We start from the raw sequence: 22771 nt of genomic DNA, 5'->3' as shown, positions 1-22771 counted from the left end.
TATGACTGCTCTATTAGAGTATCTCAATCTTTTCTTGCAAACATTGTCCCATAAAAGTGGGGGGCCATGGCCCCCCTGTCTCCACCGCCTATGGCAAGATAGGCATGCTGATAGTAACACCTACAGCTGTAACCCATGTGTACAACAAATAATCAGCTTGCAGATATTAATAATAATCCGACAAGTGAATGTGTTACAAAATAATACTCTTACTAGCACCTTGATGTATTATTTTGAAATACATTAAGCGATTATCCAATAGAATTAGTTTTAATACTAATCTGATTGGCTAAAACAGTGTGGTGTGTTTCTATTGGAAGTACATGTCCAAAGTGTTACCATAGTGAAAGATACCCCATATAACGGTTGCTAGGTAACTGTTGCTAAGGTATGGCAATGATTGCTAATGGTTTCTGAGCAATACTTGCTAAGTGTGATTGGTCTTTTACAGTGGTTATTTTTGAATTCCTTTGCTTAGCAACAGTTACTATGATTAACAGATTAAGGACAGATGGCTGTGGTATTCGGGATTAGTAGTTCTCGCATTGTAAACAAAAAAAATAGTACTATTTTATTCCTTCCTATTTACAATGCTCGCACTATTAATCCCAAATATCACTGCCATCCATCCTATTACATATACTAATATTACTAACATGCATTTAGCCATAGTTAGCTATAACATTTTGTGATCTTATGTATATCTGCCAGCAATCCAGACAAAGAATTAACTCTAACAGAGGTGATGAAGCACTGGTACTTGAAGCTCACAAAAAGCATGGCATGCATCTGATTGTGGGAAGTTAAAGGCATGTCCCCAAATGTATTTTCAGCATGAGAATCTCTAGGATGATATTTTGAAAAGAAACTGTTGACATTTTTAAGAGAAGTGATAGCCAAAACCCTATTTAAATTGCGTATATAGCTAAGTGCCAGGTGCAGTAGCTATTGGCTGCTACTGTCATAGAAATGTAATACAATATAGCCATTTGCACAAAAATCATGATCCTACATACTATTTGACTAGGCCACCTGTGCCCTACTCAGCTACCTATGAGTAGGCACAGAAAAATCCTAGGACTAGAACTCCATAAGAACACGGATGAAGGAGTGGGTGCACAGATTTCCCACCTGAACCTCACCTGCAATGTGAAACTGCTTCTCCAGGTCTCCATGACCCAGCCGCTTTCCTATTTAAAAACTGGGTGGACTGGAGCAATGTGAGTAAAGTTACTAACCCGACTAATGGGCAATACCAGGCACAGCATCTGGGGTGCTCTAACCACTTAGCTGTGATTCTGCACAGCCAAGAGTGCATTGACACACAGACACACATCTATGTATTCTGTAGCACATACTGCACACATGCACATACTCCAGACATATTATTGTTAATATTGCAAATTATGAAAGTGTCTTGTACTATATACAGGATTCAGTTTACCCAATTATTTTCTACGAGTGTGTGCTTTACGGCTGGATACAGGATCACTCCAAACGTCCTTCTGCTGAGAAGGTGAATACCCTGTTACAGAATTTCCCATCATCTTTTGTGAACAAATATACAATGGAGAATTATAGCTTCATTCCCACTATTACTGTAGTGTTTACCAATGGCAAACAGTGTCTGTGGGCTGTTACCGAGTTTCCTGTTAAACAACAAGATGACCCTCATATACAACTGAAGATTGAATTAAGTGTGATAGAACAAGACCACCCATCTGGATTGAAGTTCACGGTTAGAGGCGCATCTGTGGCTTTGTGATTGAATGTTGAAAAACCAATTCAAATCACACATCAGTAATTTTAACATGAATGTTTAAAGGAATTTTAATCGTTATAACTTTCCAAGGGTAGTGAGGACAAGTATGAAATAACCTTTCAGAGTTTCCTGCCAAATAAGACAGAAAAATTGATGAGTGTATATAGTACCAATCACCATGGCACTCGAGCTTGCTACACCACTCTGAAAAGGCAAAGCCTGATTTAATTTGTGTATACTGTAGCTTAAAATCAACTATACCTACCATACACTGTTAGTGTGATTTTGCCTGATATGTGACTTGGATCTGTTTTGTGAAATCTGGATATATGTATTAATGTACCTCGTCTTCCATGTAAAATAGATAAGCACACTATATGTGACATGGTGTACAATGTCCATAAATATCTCTATTACATTTTCTAGACTGTTGAAGAGCTGCCATCTAGTATTGATGATAAAATATGCATGTGTCAGCTACACACGTCAGTGGTGGTGGGTTATGCTGACCAGTTAGCCATCTATGATGCATCTAGGAATACATTGATAACTCCCTACCATCAAGCAGTGTGTGCCAGATGTACTTGTGACCTATGGTGCTTGGAGGTGTATCCCAACAATTGTGCTGCCATATTTGCTGGACAGTCATATGGAAATGTTCATCTTTTGTCTCTAGAAGATAATCAACGTCCATACAACTGGGTAAAGTACTGCTATGAACTAAGGGGTGAAGTATTAGAGACAATGAAGGCTTACTGGTGTGAGACACATGTTGAGCTGTGGTGCAGTACAGGACCAGACCTCATAGAGATCCTGCTGTTTCCAGTAGATGTTGCCGAGTGTGATCATATGCAAATACAAGATAATATTATTTCACTACCTCTGACTACAACTGGCCTGGTGGTAGCCATTGAGTGTTGTGTAGTAGAAGATCACTTATTGGTGTTCACTATGGCTGAACAGACATCAGTGGTGACCTGTTGGGATGGCCACTCTAAGGAGCTCATCAAGAACATCTGCCTCAGTGAAATAGGTACTGTGTACTAGAAAGGATTGCATGAGAAGACACAAGGGGCTACACTATCTCACAATACTGTGGCCTTGTAACCATCACAAGAGTACAAGCACATAACTTTAAAATAAAGCATTTTCTCGTGCCAATATTTTATGCCATTTGATGTGGTGTAATGATGAATCCACACAAAAACAGCCAAGTTGTGAAAAATGGTGTAACTTAAAAAAGCTTGGGTGAAAAAGTTGTGAAATCAAAGGTGGTGCCCAAGAAATGGCTGCATGATGTTAATAATAAATTTTAACAATGCATGCATAAAGCCATTATTAAACTTTTTAAATCATTAACATCACTGCAGCCATTTCTTGGCTGCCACCTTTGATTTCACAACTTTTTTCATCCAGGATTTTTAAGGCCTCACCATTTTTCACAGCTTTACTGTTTTTGTGTGGATTTCACTTCTTTTTGTACTTTATAAGGCCCCAAAACCAACCCATGTATGACTTTGAGGTTTGTTTTCACTCACATTTATTCTTTTCTATGTAGATACAATAATAATTGTGACCAGATTTAGCAAAATCAACCATATGGGCACAAAAGCCAAAAGTGATATATCAGGCTAACAATTTCCATATCAAACTCGCCTTCAACTTGTCGGGTCTGCTTTTGGTGGACTGTTCTCTGGCGGCCTGTATATCCACCCCAGATGTCTGTACAGGCCTGTGAATAACAGGGAAGTGCTTTGGGGGGTTCATACACTCTGGACAGACGAGCAGGAAGCTGAATGTGTGATGTATGTCTGTTTTGTGAGATTTCAGCGTATTTCCTGCCTCTGACGGGCTGTTTTGTGGTCTGGTACCTTCAGTTAGCATTCTCATCCATTTTGTGGTCTATCTCTTCCCCACCCTCACCCCTTTTGAGGACTCGTGATACAACAACACTGGTAAAAAAAAAACCTATCTAAAATGGCGGGAAACTCTACAGGAATTTCCTTGGCCACTAGCTGCTCTTTGAGGTTGTGAATTGCTCCATCTTTGCTGAAAAATCCAAACGTGTAGCTGCCAGAGTAACAAAGCTTAAAATTGTTAAAATATGTTTTACTCTGAATCAACAATGTGCTCATAAGGGTGGTTTTCCAAAATCCAGTCACAATTATTGAAGACAGACTTATAAATGTATTTCATTGCATGATTTAATTCAATATTTGATAATATTATTGTAATACTCTAATAGAGTGTACATTTTTTTGAGAACTTCTAATAGAACATACATAGAATGTTCTAGAACAATCTAGTGATTCTATTGGTAAATCTATGAAATTACAAATGTTTGATTATAAGCAGATTTCAACTATAAGATATGAGCAGATTTCAATGTGATTTTACACTTGCTTGGTTTTTTGTTTTATAACTTTGTCGCTGTAACTCTATTGCTATTCAAACTATCAAAAGGCACTGCTACGATGATCAGCCTATCTACACACCTATTTTCAAGTTATTCCAATACTCGGTTTACCCTGTAGCCGTGACAGAAGTTTGATATTTTTTTACATGAATAAACACTCATAACTCCTTGGATATTCCTCAGATTCACAGCAAACTTGGTACGTAAATCCACCGTTACACGTTTGTGCCAAAGATCGAGGCAATCGAGTTACACATTTGCATTTTATAGCAATTTTTGTAAAATGTGTGAAAAGAAAAAAGCTGCATGATAACAAGACCACAAACACTATTTAAAAAGGTTCACTCTTAAAAAAAGGCGAATGATAACAATACTATTTAAATTTTTACACAATGACTATGCTCTCAAAATCTCACATCACTATCTCCACCCAACAAGACAAACCAGATAGTATCACCCCCAACACTTCATTATTCCAAATTCATCTACTGTAATGTAAAAAAATAATTAATGAATGGAACAACCTACCCACTGCAATAATTGGACATGATGATTTGAACTTAATTACTGATAACTTACTAACGTTACTATAGACTCCTAAATCATTGTAGCTAGCTAATACTTGTAAATCTTTGTAAATTCTTTTTTCCCCTGGGCACATCAGCAGAGCTGCCTGCCCAATAATAATAAATAAAATAAGATAAATCGAAGCCCTGTAGCCCCCCCGTACGGCATAAGAAGAAAAAATGAAGAAATTAAAATGAAACTTTGAACGCCCATATCTTGCAAATGGCTGTTGCAAATTTAATATTTGCTGTGTGGCGTACCCTACCTGGCAGACAGCTATAATGTAAAAATGGTGTGCTTTGGAGAAGGAGCCATAGTGCGGTTGTTGAAGGTTTTAACCCGGAAAAAAATGGTACCAAGCTGTAATTGGTACCATTAGAAGCAGAATTTTTTGCAGATTAACATATCCAAAATCCTCTAATATCCTCTTCGGGGAAAATTTTTTATGTACGTTTGAAATTTTGGTCCAAATTAGTCAAAAATGTTAGAAAGGCGTTGATTAAATTTTAATATGCACCTTATTTATTGTGTTCACTACTGCTCCCACAACACCATTTTAGGTAGGACAATATCACTATGTACTAATATTACAAGAATTACACATAATAATTGAGTTCATAGTTAGTATACAGAGTTAATGTAGTAAATTTTCTGAATCGGTGTTAGTTTGTTCTTCTTCTGTCTCTAGAATTATTTCAACAGCATTATTACATCCTTCTCCTCGGCAGTCTCCACATGCCGCTACACATTTTAGTCCATTCTTATGGCAGGAGCACGAGTTAGTTCCACATGGATTTCTCGATGTGAGCTTACATTTACATCGAACAAACTTCAGCAAATTTTCTGACGCTGCCTCCAAATCTGTCATTATTGGTGTAAAATTTGAGCCATCGAGTTTCCAACCCCACTGCCTAGGATCCAAAATGTCAATTGATAGCTTCATCCATATTATAACTTGCAAGTGAACCCGTAAACTGTGATGGAATGCTGCACGTTCTGTGGGTGGAAGCTTTTGAGGATCAAGCAATGATTTGCTTGATGATACCATCTCCATAAATCGCAAAAATCGCAGCTTGTTTAAGGAATCCTCTTTCTTTCCGCCATAGGTGATAGCAAATAATCTAATACCCACTTTGCCTATCTGTTGTGCTGTCACATTAGCATCGCTCATTGTGACGGATATCTGCCGTACTTCTTCTGACTCCTTAACCTTCTTCAACAGGGAAGCTTTACCATGGCCGTAGGTTGCAGATGTTGTGTCACAGCCACTCCATGCATGCACAAACAGAAGGTTTGAAGTTATTAGTTTTCCAGCTTTGAAAACTAAATCGCGTACCTTCCATACCTGTGACTTTTTCTTCTTTGCTTCGGAAGAAAAATAAACATCTGCCATGCCTTCTGTCCAGTGGTACATCAAAAGAACAAGAATATCGGTGTCATCTGCCACAACATTAACTTCTTTTCCCTGAGCAGCATAACTTAAAGCTTTTGTGACTATCAGTGTGTCAGCATCTCCTCTACTGGTGTGAACAATCTGCCCATCAGATTCCAAATATTGGTGGAGCAATGAGATGAACTGACATTTGTTGCCTTCATTTGATAAAAACATCTGTTGGTTGGGGTGTGCTTCCATAAACTCTCTTACTTGAATATCAGCACATGCTTTCCCAAGTCTTCTCTGGTGCTCGTGATCTTTTATGGAAGGACCCTGCTTATATCCATCAAAAATGACACAACAATGTCCATAGTGTTCTTGCACGTAGTAAACATACATTCCCACAATATCTTTGTATGTTGTCTTTTTTGGCCATTTCATCCTATGAATAAGAGCTCCACCATCCAGTACATGAAATGATTGCGAATTTCGCTCCAAGGTTGGCACATTGCTTGTCAAAACTTTTGCTAATTGTGACTTAGCAGTTTTGCGCATAGCGTAATCTTTAAATAAAGATGTTGGAATCAATGTAAGTTCGTATTCAAAGTATGGGGTCATGTCCTCTTCTCTTTGTACAATAGCTATTAGCCTGGAAAACAGCAGGGTTGGGTTTATGTGCACTCTCTGTTTATCAACCTGAATTCCTGGACATAGATGATCTAAAGATTTAATTTGTTCACTTCTTTTAATCGATGCTTCTAACACATTGACATTATCAAGGCGTTTCTGAAGTTTCATGCCAACCTCCTTGGTCCTGTCACAGTTGATTCCATCACCATCAGTAGCAGTTAAACCAGATGATAAAGAACGAAGCCTGTGTTCATTTAAATGAAATGGTTCGTGTTGATCAAACCATCTTTGAACTGCACTAACATCTTCAAAATCACGGCTGCTCCTTGAATTTCCTAATTCAATGTGCTGCTCACTTGTTGTGTGCTGTAAATCTGTGATAGCAGTCATGGCATTATGGATTTCAGCACACTTGTGCATGCTGTAAATCCATTGCAGACGTACAGCTTCAGTCATTCCTCTCCCTCTTGTAAGACCTCCGTGGCTCTTTATGGACCTCATCATTACTTGTTCAATGGCCAAGTCTGTCCATAGTCCTGCCCAGTATCTATTGCTTCTTCGAACGACATGAAATCCACGGTTAATGAAGCACTGATATAGCCACGGATGGTCAATTGGCAACTGCAGCATTAGTTGTAAATACAGCCGAGAACTTTTGGCATAGTTAATGTGGCCAGTTGCAGCAAAAAGATTGATCATATTTCCAACTGCAATGAGGTGCAAATTCCAATCTCCCGTTCTTTCAGCTCTGATAAAAAGCTTCAAAGTTTCTACGTACTCAATGTACTGCAGCCATAGCTTAGCTGTTGGTGATTCCTTGGAGAGCAATGCTTTGCACTTGAGCAAACCGCTTTCTAACTTCATCAATTCCTGTGATTCAGCAATACTAGATACTGGCAAAAGCTTGTCTTTAATCCCTTCATACAAGCTGCAAATCTCGTCTACCTCAGTGACATCAAGCTTGTCTATATCATTACCAGTCTCTAGTTCTTCATCATTAATGTCTGCACAACCAGTTTCAAGCAAGCAAGAGGTTTGTACACCAATGTAGGGGGCAACATTTTGATTATCAACAGACAGACCTTGCTCAGTGACATTCTCTCCCTCTGCAGGTGTTTCATGATGACTACTGGTGGTCAAATCTAAATTGGGTATGTTTGGCCAAATTCGTAACATCAATTTATTTACTAAAGCTGCCTCAACTAAGAAATGCCCACGTAGTGCCCTAGAAATAGCTTTCCCAGACATCATATGAATGACTGCATTAGGACCATAGACATTTTCCAGTGCTTCCTCTAATCCAGATCCTTTCATCATTGAACCAATACTACCTAAGAAGCTCATCATAACGTGAAAGCCACCAAGTCTACACACCACATTCAATGACTTTGCCTTGGCAATTTCTATAGCTTTAATCCACAAAGGTTGGTCAAAAGTAATACATGGAGTTGGTATGTTCAGTTCCCTTGCTTGTCTTTGGATATACAGCAAGGTAGAGAAAATACAGGTTTCATCAGATGGATTCAAATCTATTATCGGAAGATAAAGTATTTCAGATTTTGAAACTGAGTTTTGGCTATCACAAAAAATGTGCTGCATAAAACCTGACCAATTTGGTCTTGGTTTGGCGTGGCTAAATACCCATCCAGAATGCCAAAGTAGATTTGAACACAGCATTGAAGGCAAAGTGTAAGGATACTGCAGTTGAGCAATGGGCTTATAAAATACTGAAGCTAGGCCTTTATTCGGAGGGCTTACGTATGGAAATATTGGCACTCCTTTATCTTTAACCAAGTCGTTTACCCTCATACGTTTTTGCCTTGTGATTACCCGTGCTCTTAAGGTAAGTGGTGTCTTATCTTCAGGTGTCGAAACAGCAATAATTCCCATTCCATGGAAAGTCCCTTCTCCATCTAGTGTTGCTACATTATGATCAATATTGTCTGCCACCCACTGAGTAAAAGTGCCTGGAAGATACTCAGTCAATGTGTTCTCAAGACTTTCACTTTGAATAACCGACTGCTTGTATCTGATCACTTCATCATAGCTTACTGAGAAGCCCAATCGTGACAATTCATTGATAAGCCACTTTGATCCAAATACGTGGTCCATCTCAACACCCAAACCAAACAGTGTTGGAGTGATCACCGACTTTGGCCGAGCTGCCTGCACAATACACTGTCCAATGCTGTTCTGTTTTAATTCAGATGTGACAATAGCTTTTAACAGTGTTTGTAGGTATTGGGGTACCCATTTCCTACTTCTTTCTGTGTTTGCAATATCTTCGGTTGTTGGATAATGTTCAGAAGTATATTCTCTGTCTCTAATTTCAGCACGTATGATTTTGGCTGCAGTAACTACTATACGCTCTGCTTCATCTTCTACATTCGCTTTCCTTTCTGAGTGCCATCTTTCATTTATAATGTACTTTGCCATGTTTCTAAAGCAGACAACGTTTTCACGCCCTTCAACCTCAGCAAAGAATATAAACTCTTTATAATGTTCCTGTAGCTTTTGTTTTAGCCTTTTGATAGAGTAAACTTCAGATTTATCAGCAAAATCTACCATTATGCTGTGTAATTCTGATAGTGTGTATGATTCAGAATCAGCTTCAGATTCAAGCCACTGACATAACACATTAAACCAATGCAGCATTCCTTGATCTTCTGGCCTACCTTGAACCTTTCCATCTGGTATTACTTTGTCTGGCTCTTTGCTTAGCATAAACCGTGATAAACAATTTGAGTGATATACCGCTTCTGCTGCGACTAAGTCAATACACCCATGAAGACGATTTTGAACTTCAGAACCCCAATTATCCCCTCGCCTAATGCATTGCTTTAGGATATTGTTACGCATGGGAAGTGTTGTTACCCTTTTAACCTGTGCTCTGTTTGGATGGCGAGTGTCAAATCCAGCACATTTTCCACAGAGCATGCATTCCTCTTTCCAGTTGAAGTGAGGCAAACTAGACCTTAATTTTTTGGGGCATGGCAACTCATTGTTATCTGATTCTCTATGCATCATTCTTTTAGGGTCAGTATAGTTCCTGCGGCACTTTTGATGAACTAGAACAGTTCCAATAGGTGTCATGTTAATGCGTTCAGTTAAATAGGTAGTGAGTTCTGACCACCCATGCCTTTTACTATACTCAGTGAGGGTCAAAATACCTTTCCTTGTCATATTTGTTGGTTTATCATCTTCAAAACGTAAATTGCATATCACACAGCAGTCTTCTTGAAACTCAGGAACACGTTCTGAGCTGTCTTGCTCCATACTCATTATAATCCAATCTACAGATTAAACTAATCATATTGTTGCTCTATGTTTTGGCTGTAATAACTTACAAAACTGCAATTCAGGCAAATAAACACAGAGTGATTTCCAAGTTACCAAATTAAAGCCCACCACATCACCAAGGAAACACAGTAAATTCCGTGTAGTTGTAGACTTTTTCAGGTGCTGCCAACATATGTTGACAAACATTTCAGGTGATGGACATTATGTTTGCTACAAATGAAGGATGAATCTGATACTTTACCCTCTATTATTTATAATTGAATAACTTTTTTTCCCCAAAAGATTTGAGAGAGGATTTTGAGTATTTTGTTCTATAATAAATTCTGAATCTTTTGATACTAAATTTGTCTTGGTACCATTTTTTTCCGGGTATGGCATATTATTTGCTTATAACAACCGTGCTACCATGGAGCTATGCACGCATGAAAAAGCTGTTTTCTTTCTTCCTGTCAATATACTCACGGTGTGGTATGCCGGCTTTCTTGGCTGCACGACACACTACATTGTGTCTTGATGTAGTACATTGTATGCTTGACACCATATATTACCACCCAGTCACCTGACATTATAGGCAATACTATTATCCATACAAACAGTCAGCCACATAGCTAAGCATCCAGCCAAGGCTGATGTTTTTTATGGCTATATGTAGCTATATGCATAAAAGCATTTACATAATGTTATAATCTTGAACCCTGCTTTATTAGAGTAAATTTATCTATACTCTCCAACATATTATTTGAGATGCTTTGGTCATAGCCTTTAGATAAAATAATCAGTGAAAGGAAACAGATCCTAATCAGGTGGCTTGTAATTGAAATCCCAAGGACCTTGCACAGGATTAGAATTATAGGCCAGACTATATTATATATATTTCAAGCTGTCTTTCTCCAGGAGGGATCACTTATTTATTTATTCATCAAAAAGCAAGCAATATAATACACCTGCAATTTTACCAGTAAACATCCAACAAAGTTTTAAAAGAACTAGCATCATTGGCCAATGATTGATCATAGTCACATTGCTGAAAAGTAAGACTCTTCCACAATGTACATGTGCATGCAGTATACTTTGAAGCAGTAGCTTTACAGCCTTCATTCATATGCCATTTGACATACTTCTTTTGACGTCCAAGTAGCCATTCAATATGTCAGGAAAAAGGCTACACATTATTGCAACGAAAAAAGAGATGAAAAGTGCGGTGTTACACCTGTGGTGGAGATCAAAAGTGCTGCGCTGTGATATACCATGGCAAACTGTGGTATATAAGTGATACACCACGTTTTATGGCTATACTTACCATAATTATATGATGTAACTTCACACATTCCACGAAATCCTTATCTAAATAGTAAACAATTAGTTTCTAATAACAAGCACCAACAATTATTCACCTGAGTAAGTGAAAGGATTTTCGATGAATTGTTGTCTCCTTCATGAATGACTCAGTAGTTGTGAGTATAGATGGGTGTGGCACCGTTAAAGACTGAAATGTCTGATCCATCTAGGATTTCTACTGATTTTGATCTCCGACAGGTGCTGTTTAACTATAAATTGCTTGTTTCATCTACTGAGGTGTAGAACATACTAGTTATAACACGGTTACTTGGGATATGACTAAATATATGCACTCTCCCTTGAGCGCTGCATGCTCTCAGGAGGTCGTGCCATATTTTAATTGTATCCCTTGTAAGTGTGTTATAACTATAAAAAATCACATGGTATAAGGTCAATATCTGAAATACATATTATTTGTCTCAGATACTTAAATTTAATATATATATATATATATATAAACCCTGAGATTTATGGGACCTTACCTTTCTTTATTTAGTTTAAATTTTTACTGTTTTCTTATACCATATTGTCTTCTTTTTATTATAGTTACATGCATTAGAGTGGTGGAGCCCAACTTGTACATTGGTACTGAGTCTGGTGACTGTATGTCAGTGGAGCTACATAGTGTAACATATGATCAGCACCACATAAATGTGGTACCACACTCCCCACTAGAGAGGTATGTCCATTGTGGACCAGTACAGGCTCTTCTTGCTGCATATGGCACCTTGGGTTGTCAAGGGAACTTGATAAGAGTGTTCTCAAGCCCTGAGGGTGAGGATCACCATGGAAATGAGTTCAGACAAGAAGTAGCTTGCTCGCTGGTGCTCAGTATAGGACGTGGATTCAGCAGTCCATGGAGAAGTAGTCAGAAATATGTTGAGAAGAATACAGGTGGTCCAGATAAAGAAGAGGAAGAAGAAATGGATAACAATTTGTGTGTTCTAATACATCTGGTTTAGCTATTTACTGACAAATTGATTTGTGTAGTTTGTAGTATGTACTAAATTATTAGGAAAATTAATTTCTCCCAGATGGTATGTTATGTGTTAATATAACTAACCTTGCTCATTCCACTTTGATGGTCATAGATACATCCGTGTAATTCTTGGATAGCCATCTGAGCATCAGTGCATTTGTAGTAGTTGATGAAGGTAAATCCCCTTGAGAGGATAACATTTATTATACAATATTGACTCTCTTCTGTAGTTTATTCACCTTTGAGCATTGCATTGTTTTATCCTTGGCCAAATAGACTTGATGAATAGTACCAAAATGTGTGAACAGTTTACTTAAGTCTTTCTCTTTTGTCTCCTCAGACAAGTTACTATCATCTAGTGATAGTACAAAGGGGATTAGGGGAACACTATTAACCCTGGAAACATTCATGTGAAATAAACTTTTGCATTTTTTTGCAAGCTAAGCAAATCATAAAGCTTCATTCTTATTAAAAGTGAAACAGTTCACCAAATTTTCCCATACTATAGGGTGGGTTTTTTTTGCTGGCGTGTGAGTAAATTTTTATCAACTCTAGTGGATAATATCAATACATGTCATAAGGTAGCTGATATTTATAGTAAATACCATGTTTGCACCTAATTTGGCCTATATGAGAAATTTTGAAGTGTCACATTTGTAACTAATTCATTCTGGCTTGCATTATAAGCTTTCAATAGGCATTTAAAGGGCTTCAGAATGCTTGTCACTGTTTTGCATAAGGGGACCTCATTTGTAGCTATACCTGGAGAATAAGGTATTGTTGGTACTTTTCACTTCCAGCACATCAAGTTGTCCGAGGTCATAACAGAAGGAGTAATTATACGCCATAAAATTAAATAGTCTCAATTGAATGGAAAACTATTCAATCCAAACAACTCAGAGTGTATAGCTAACCCAATGTGAGCCTAGTGTACACATGATCACCACTAACCTTCACTGTGGTTCATCTACTCTCCTTGCTATGATGTCCTCCCCCTGAAGCTTGGAGAACATACCTGTATGTGGGTGAACCCAGTTCTGGTTGTTGTCTCCCGGTGCCATATTGCCTAAGGTAACAACAGACACAATGATGTAATCACTAATATAGTAACTTTGGTCAATACTACAAGTCTTCTGGAAGATCAAACGCTGTTAATTACATACTACACATTTCCATAAATTTCTTATAACCAGGATCATAACAACTTCCTGGATGTGTTGTGTCATATAACTATTTGCTTTGTCAGGAAGTTCACAATTCTTATACCTTCAGACCAGGGGCGGTGGAGCAGGCCAGCTGTAAGTTGAAGACCAAAAAAAAAAAAAAAAAGGTCACAGCCTACTAACAATAGTTGCTCTCCACCAATTACATCTCCTTATTTATAACTACACATACGTAGCTAAGGAATTTGCTACACTGCTTCTCTGAATACTGTGACTGCTCTATTAGAGTATCCAGATCCTGACTGTTCTATTAGAGTATCTCGATCTTTTCTTGCAAACAGTGTCCTAAAAAGTGGGGGGGCCATGGCCCCCCCATCTCCACCGCCTATGCTTCAGACTACACTGTTATCAAGAGTTCATAATATTTGTAAGGGGGGAGAGTGTCTACATTCTGCAAAGGCACTACTGTAAGTAACACCTCATGATCAGGCTTCACTTAGAAGAAAGGCTTAATTAACCTTATCAATGCCAATCATCACCTATCAACAGTTCTCTCATCAAGCAGAGTAGAGGTGTACATATGAACTTGTAGCAGTGTGTTTGTACAGGCCACACTGGCAGTTAGACACTCTCCCCACACATCATGAACTCTTGCTATTATTGCAATGTAATGTTGATACTAATTTAATTAGCTTTACAGTGAGTCATGATGTCATAGACGGATCTGAGGGGGGGCCAAGGGGTGCTGTGCCCCCGCCCCTCCCCTGGCCCGCTTGGCTTACAGTACTATATTGATACCAGAAACTGGAATCATGTATTCACACTATATTCAGAAGTATAGAAAATCAATTTGCAAATAGAAGACAACAATTAAAAATGTACTTTACAGTTATACTGTACATTGTAAAGAAAGTGAGGCATGAATTTTTGTGGTAAGATCGAGATACTCTAATAGAACAGTCACAATTGAATTCTAATGTCATTGTAACAATACTATATAGCTACACCTTATATTTTTGTTTTTAGTACACTTGTCAGATAGGCTAACTAATCTTTATATGCATTGCAAGCATACACTTCGTTAGCTAAATATTATCAAAAATGTGACAGGGCCTGCGAAAACAGGGCACGTGGGCACAAACTACACCCCATCACTCTACAGGTCATATCTCAGTACTGGAATAGTATATTTGCATTCTGTAACTTGCATCATGATGCCAATTAAATGCTTATTAAGAGCTGAAATTTGTAATGCCATAGCATAATGGTACAAAATGTTATGAGTGATGAAAGTGTGAAAAAGTAGGCAAAAATCATGTGCCCACATGCCCTATTATCGCAGGCCCGGTCACGCTACATCATTTTAACAACTTGTTTGTCTTTTAGGGAAAGTGCCAAATTCAAACCTAGGAGGTCTAATCTTAAAAATTTTCTCTAACTACAGTCTTACAGCTGTATATCTATCATTCATCCAGCTATGCTGAATAAAGTTATGCAACTGAACATAACTTGTATATATACTAGAATTTCTCTTAGTGGAATAAACACTGCTGTACACTAAAACTTCTTGCCCCCCTTAACAATGCCTTCTAGATCCACCTATGCATACATGATGTCTATATATTATTTCTCTGCACAAGTTGGCTGACAATAACCATTTGTGACCATTTAGTCACAGGAAAACATGCTCTGTCTAAAATTTCAAGGGCAAACATAATTTTCAGCATTTAACTAATAGCCCTGACAAAAGCTTAAAATCAACAAAAAAATTCCCCGTCAATATTTAAGAATAATACATTAGCTAGTGTGCAGTTTCGTGTGAGTTGGTGTGACTGCAGTAAAACATAATGAAGTGAGTGCTTGCCACTCTAAGATGTGTTTGTCTTGACAATCCTATATATATTACTATAGTTTTTATTATTATTTTTATTATTATTAACACTTTACAGTGACCAGCACTGAAGGTCTGACAGCAACATGTGCTGTAGCCTTAGGATTACCTAACCTAGTTTCAGGGACTTAGACCTAATGACTTGACTTACTGACTGACTGAAAAAGTGTAACAGAAAAGGGGCCAAAGTAAGGAAAAAAAATCCCTTAAGTGCATGGTATAGCTACATACTATTTTGTAGTCTGCACTGACTCTGCATCCAGCTTGCAATTATTTCACATCAATTTTTAATTTCACAGTTTTAATTTGTCTTGATCGCTTCTATTGTTACTTGCCGTGTCAACTATACATTGTTTCATAAAATAATGCTCTTTTCCTTTGAAACTCTGATCTGATCCATAGCTACCTTAATAGGCAAACTAATTTAACAGTGACATAGCTATATCATGCAAAGTGCTGGAAATATGGTGCTGCTAAGCAAATGACTGTACCATACAGTAGGTCAAGATCATTGAGTTGTACTGATCAGTGATCATGAGAGTGGGTTATTAGTCCTAACTATGCCCAAGTCAAATACGCTCAAAATTTTGCCCAAAATGCTTTCAAGAATTTCCCAAATATTTCACCTATATTATTATGGTCTTCAGTGTTTCCTTATGCTTGCATTGTGCTCCTAGATTAGCAACATTTCTTACAATAATGTTTGAAAATTAATCAGTGACTGCTCTATTAGAGTATTTCACAACACAATGACTGTTCTATTAAAGAGTATGGTAGCACCTAGAGGTGCTATTTTTTGACTGGAGCAGTCAAAATTTAGCACTACCATACCATTTTGAGGTGCTATCATAGCACATCAATTTTAACAGTGTATTGTTCTAAGCTATGTACCGTACTCTATTGCAGTTGGTATTTTACACTGACTGCTCTATTAGGGATTACCAATCCATTTTCATGGAATTAAGCTCCATAGTTTGAAACATCTACCAAATATGCTAGCATTATGCTGACATAGCTATTATGTTTTTATTATGCTGGCATATCTGACACAGGCCTAATCATGAGCCAAAAGAAGAGCCAAGTTAACTATACATGTCAAGTGATGATGATCATCTTAAAAGTGCTGCAAGTTGCACCTGGTGTATATAATCGCACAAGATTGTGAGTTTCATTACATAATTAAAGTTAACCACATATATTTGTGTATAAAAACATTAAATTTTATAATCAGACTAAAATAATAATCCTTAAGCTTTAACTGGATATACGCTTGATCGCAGTATGGTCAAGGTTGAACCATGTGCAGCTATCTTATTTTCCAGACTCAGCCCCAGTCATCATTAGCCATGGCCAGCTAGAGTAATTTTCAAAAGCAATATACTTATAGGTAGTACCATCGGCATAAGGTGCAGAAATAATTATACAAGAATCTCAGGCCCATACACAGATGCGGTGGTCTGGACTCCAGATGCTGAGAAAGGTTCAATATTAGATGTTCTAAAAATAGTCTCAAATCAAATGCAGCCCTAGATGCAGCAATACATATACACTCATTTACAATTACTCTTGACATGGACCCATCATGATACACTGATGAAAACACTCAAATACTCATACATTCCAAGGATTGCTCAGGGTAATTGTGCTACAAACTATGGCAGCTAAGCAGGGGCGGATCCAGAGTTTGGAAGAGAGGGGTGAACTTTGCCGAAGCCGGAGTTGAGTTGATGATCCCGGTAGCTAATACTATCGTCTTGGTTCGAGACTAGGACGGTAGTATGCAGTCCGGCAGAGAAAAGGCCGTAATCTAATTAGCGCATCGTCGAAAACGGAAACTAGTAGTTTCTTCAGTGAACCGAATTGTGTCTAGCTAGTCAAAACGAGTCAAAAATTGGATACCTTTTGGAAATTCGTGGAACGATGGAAAGAAAGAGAATTGATGCAAAGGGTGAGAAGAGTATTAATGTACTCCCCAGTACCAAAGTACTTTTAGAAAGTCGGTATCCCGGTTTTCTTGTATTATTTATTATTATTATTATTATTATTATTACTAGGACCGCGTCACATACAACCAAGTACATACACCAACGTGACAGCCCCCCCGGTGAGGCTATTAGGTGGTGAATGCATTATCCCCAAATCAACTCAATATGTCACAGTAGTGACAGATATAACACAATAGTGGCATCGTAACTAAAGGCCACCAGTAGCTAAGTGCCAGTACATCATTGGTGTGGTATAAATGGCACAGTGATGTGTACAAAGTATATGTATACAAAACATACAGGAGAGAACTATACATTATTGCAGTATTGTATGCAGCAATACATTATAGGCAACATCATCATGCAGATAAAAATTATTAGCCAATATACAGCAATGCATATCAACATCAACTAGAGCTAAGTAAGCTTCATCAGTGATGTAGCAATGGCACAGTGATGGGTGACACACTATAGTTATGCATACACAACTTTCAGGAGATAGCTACACAATGCTGTAGGCGTATGCAAGCCAGATGAACCAGATAAAGGAAGATAGCCAAGCCACTAGAGCCTAGTAGCTACGCCAGGTGAAGGCAAAAAAGATTAAGCACGTATTGAATTGCCTGACACCAACACAAAGAAAGTTCGCCATGCCAGCTGCACAAGACAAAATTGTTTACTTGTATTTTATATGTAACTGTAAGCTTATTGTAAAGAGCGTGGCATATGTCAGTTTAATGTTTTCTTGTATTGTTTATTTACGTGAATGAATCCACTGGCAGCTGGCATGGAGACTTGAGATGTTACAAACATAAAAACTTACTTGCAATCTTCTTGTTTATACAAGTGGCTTCTGGCTCTCCTGCACGGGCATCACTAATCTTCTTCGCGCAATATGTAAGTAATTAAGCAAGGGTGTGGTACTGGGCGTTATATAGAATTACACGTATGGTCAAGTCATCAGCACAAACAGGAGCGACGATTATACGTTTGTGCCTTCATTCACAGGCGAATCTATCCCCGGTTAGTTCATGTCTCTAGGCCTCGTAGTTTTCTCAAACATTAATTATTAATTATTTATTTAATTATTTATTTAATTATTTATTTAATAATTATTTATTTATTTATTTATTTATGACGTAATTTTAACCGCATTTCGTATTATTCTTAGTACTTGGTTGTATAATTAATACTTTACAGATCAATAAACAAAATTAAACAATATTTAAGAGCTTATAACAATTAAATTACAGAACTGAAGGTCTACCAGTGTCTTGCACTGGTAGCCATAATTAATTACTTACAAATTACAATAAGCTATATAACTACAAATAATAATTACAAGGGGTAGCTATAAAGAGTACAAGTTAAAGAATAAAATAGTTTATAGGAGCTGGAATGTTTAAACATTTGGAACAGGGGCAACGGAAATAAAAAGTACACAGGTTATTACTGTCAAAATTGTTAACAAAATGATTCCAAAAATAATTCTTGAGTTTGAATTTGATAGTTAGGAGGGTTTGGGATAGGTCAATTAATGGTAAACTGTTCCACAATCTGGGTATACGGTAGAAGTAGGAATTCATTACACTGTTTTTAGATGCTATCATGTGTCTAAGTTTGTAACCTGCTGATCTTGTGGGTCCAGAGATAAATTCTACAAAGTTTAATATGTTGAACTTTTCAGATGGAAATTTTACTGATTTTATAAAAAACATGATGTCAGCTAAATCGTAAATATACATCAGTGGAAGAAGTTTCAGTCTCAAAAGCCTTTCTTTGTAGTTACTGGTGTAGTCATTAAGAATATATTTGGTTGCCCTCCTTTGTACTCTTTCTAACAGAATGAATCCACTCAGGGGCGGATCCAGAGTCTGGAAAGAGGGGGGGGGGGCACCTTGCTGAAAAAAGTTGAAGAGCAAAAAAAAAAAAAGGTCACAACAATAAGGCCAGGCCAAATTAATTCACAGTTTATCGTCACCGCCCGCATGGGTTTTTAGGAATAGAGCAATAATTTCATAATTCATTATTTCTCACGTGATAATCATTGCTTACGCTTCTGAACTCGTTTTGTATATAAAACATGGTGTGTGCAACAAACGTGACGATTATTCCCAGCCTGGTCTTGTTAGTACCTTCAATAAATGGATTTCTAAAGGGAGATTGCATAAACGAATAGCTAAGTATTAACCGTGACGTAATCAAATAAGCTCTGCAATCATTGTTAAAGTAGCTAGCAACTGTGTGAAGCTATTTTTAAATGTTTTTCCATGTTAAAAAAATTATGAAATATGAAAAATGACCTCCCGCCCGCATGACTTTTTCAAATATCCCGGACGATAAACTGTCAATCAACTTGGCCTGGCCTAATATATATATATATATAGCTAGTTATCCTTTACCGAATATATTATATCACGTATGTTATGTAAAATAAAATCCTATTTATAGTTTCATAAGTAAGCTGCACTGCCTCATGAACATTGTGACTGCTTTATTAGAGTAGCTAATTGACTGCTCTATTAGAGTATCTCGATCTTGTATGCAATTTCTTGAAGGGGGGGATTTGCCCCAAATGCCCCATCCTGGATCCGCCATTGCCACTGGCAGCTGGCATGGAGACTTGAGATGTTACAAACATAAAAATTTACTTGTAATCTTCTTGTTTACACAAGTGGTTTCTGGCTCTCCCGCACGGGCATCGCTAACCTTCTTCGCGCAATCTGTAAATAATTAAGCAAGGGTGTGGTACTGGGCGTTATATAGAATTACATGCACGTATGGTCAAGTCATCAGCACGAACAGGAGCGACGATTATACGTTTGTGCCTTCATTTACAGGCGAATCTATCCCGGTTAGTTCATGTCTCTAGGCCTCGTAGTTTTCTCAAACATTAATTATTTATTTATTCGCTGTGCCTAGAGCCACGGCACCGTGACTGGACATTTTGCTGTTAAAGTCACGGCGAGAGTCACGGCGCAGTCACCCAGAATTCACACAGTAGTTGTATGAAGGTAAGTTTTTGTTGAGTTTGAGGCGAGCTAGGGTTGGCAGGAGTCTAGTATTCCCCTAGTATTCGACTTTAGGGAACGCGCCTAGTAGTATTCCTCAAGCATTCAACTTTAGGGGACGCGTCTGGTACGGTCTGGTAGTATGCCCCGAGCATTCTACTTTAGGGGATGCGCCTTGTACTTTAGAGTTAGGGTTAGAGTAAGGGTTCAGGTTTACTTTCTTCTTTACTGGTGTTATTTATATAGGCTTCTTCATGAATGACATATATAAGGTACAAACTAAGGGAGTAGGGTAGCTGGAACCGCAGTGATACAGCGGTAGAGCGCTGGGCTAGAGCACGGTACGTCCCGGGCGCGATCCTCGCTTTAGCCAGAGTTTTTTTTTTGTTTTCTTAGGTTTTTTTTTATTCACGTGATTGCCGTGACTCTAGGCACAGCCTTATTTATTATTTATGATGCAATTTTAACCGCGTTTCGTATTATTCTTAGTGCTTGGTTGTATAACTAGGACCGTGTCACATACAACCAAGTACATACACCAACGTGATAGTCCCCCGGTGGGGCTATTAGGTGGTGAAGGCACGATCCCCAAATCATCTCAATATGTCACGGTAGTGACAAATACAACCCAATAGTGGCATTGTAACTAAAGGCCACCAGTAGCTACAGGGGCGGATCTAGGGGTGGGCCTTGGGGGCTGAAGCCTCCCCCCCTTCACTTTTAGGCTTTACTTGATCAGTATGCTGAGGATTGTAGCTAATGAAATTTTGTCTTAGTATAATTATATGATCACTAATAATACAAATACTCATAAACTCACCTTATAAACATCTTTCCAAGGCATTAGTAGTGGATTTATGCTAAAGGTTATGCAACAAGGACCCAGATCAGCATTGGAGGTGTAGAAGATCGAGATACTCTAATAGAACAATCACTTAACTACTCTAATAGAACACTGATTCAGTGTAAGCATAATAATTGGTTCTGTATGGAATTTTTCCAAAAAAATCTGCCTGTGCCTATATATACAGTGAAGTGCATTGGTCTGTTTAAAAGGCTTGTTCATCTACTTGTGCAGTTATTACCAGTACCGGTGTGCTTAATTCAGGTACACAATTTTAATCAAAAATGCTCTCAGATTCAATCTCGTATCATTCAAATTTCAAAATTTTCCAGTTTCAACAATATCATATGCATGCAATTGTGAGAGGGTACATCATGTGCTTGGTTGTCTGAACCTACCCATTAGCAAATGCTGCAGAGAGCCATATATGTCTAAAGGCAGTATAATATCTACAGGCAGAAATATGCAATTTATGTGGAAATGTCTCCAAATAGTAGTATTTTAGCATCTGTATTTTAAAATTTTCTTGGGGGCATGCCCTCAGACCCCCTAGTTCCAGCATGCTTCGCTTTGCACACCTCTACCCAAGACATTAGTATCTTGAGTTAGCCCCCATTTTATAAATCCTAGATCTGCCCCTGAGCTAAGTGCCAGTACATCATTGGTGTGGTAATGGCACAGTGATGTGTACACAGTATATGTATACAAAACATACAGGAGAGAACTATACATTATTGCAGTATTGTATGCAGCAATACATTATAGGCAACATCACCAGATAAAAATTATTAGCCAAGTATCAACATCAACTAGAGCTAAACAAGGTTCATCAGTGGTGTAACAATGGCACAGTGATGGGTGACACACTATAATTATGCATACACAACTTGCAGAAAATAGCTACACAATACTGTAGGAGTATGCAAGCCAGATGAACCAGACAGCCAAGCCAGCCAGAGCCTAGCAGCTAAGCCAGGTGAAGGCAAAAAAGATTTAAGCACGCATTGAATTGCCTGACACCAACACAAAGGAAGTTCGCCATACCAGCTGCTCAAGACAAGATTGTTTACTTGTACTTTATGTGTAACCTTATTGCAAAGAGCGTGGCACTGATATGTTTTAATGTTTTCTTGTATTACTGGTTTATTTACAGGAATGAATCCAATGGCAGCTGGCATGGAGACTTGAGATGTTACAAACATAAAAACTTACCTTGTTTACGTGTAAAGTGGCCTCTCGCTCTCCTGCAGGGACATTGGCTAATCTTCTCCTTCGCGCAACCTGTAATTAAGCAAGGAAGGGCGGATCTAGGATTTATAAAAGAGGGGGGCTAACTCAAGGTACTAATCTCTTGGGTAGAGGTGTGCAAAGCACACTTCCCAGCATGTGAAGCATGCTAGAACTAGGGGTACTGGGGCATGCTCCCCCAGGAAATTTTTGAAAAATAGATGCTAAAATACTGCAATTTGGAGACATTTCCACATAAAATTCATAATATTTTCTGCCTGTA

At 38.1% G+C, this 22771-nt stretch overlaps 1 protein-coding gene across 1 annotated transcript in view; it reads left to right on the top strand.

Moving 5' to 3' along the window:
• The window catches only part of LOC136266165 (uncharacterized), a 41138-nt gene extending 28654 nt beyond the window's left edge, over positions 1–12484 (top strand). The window contains exons 12-14 of the mRNA XM_066061156.1: positions 1433–1738; positions 2189–2795; positions 11935–12484. Coding sequence (XP_065917228.1) covers positions 1433–1738; positions 2189–2795; positions 11935–12350 — 1329 coding nt within the window. The 3' untranslated portion in view covers positions 12351–12484. The remainder of the gene's footprint in view (positions 1–1432; positions 1739–2188; positions 2796–11934) is intronic.
• Positions 12485–22771: the final 10287 nt, after the last annotated feature.

The sequence above is a fragment of the Dysidea avara genome, chromosome 9 (assembly GCF_963678975.1).
Source record: "Dysidea avara chromosome 9, odDysAvar1.4, whole genome shotgun sequence".
Taxonomy (NCBI): domain Eukaryota; kingdom Metazoa; phylum Porifera; class Demospongiae; order Dictyoceratida; family Dysideidae; genus Dysidea; species Dysidea avara.
The sequence above is the reverse complement of the archived record's forward strand: the minus strand, read 5'-3'. Positions and strand labels throughout refer to the sequence as shown.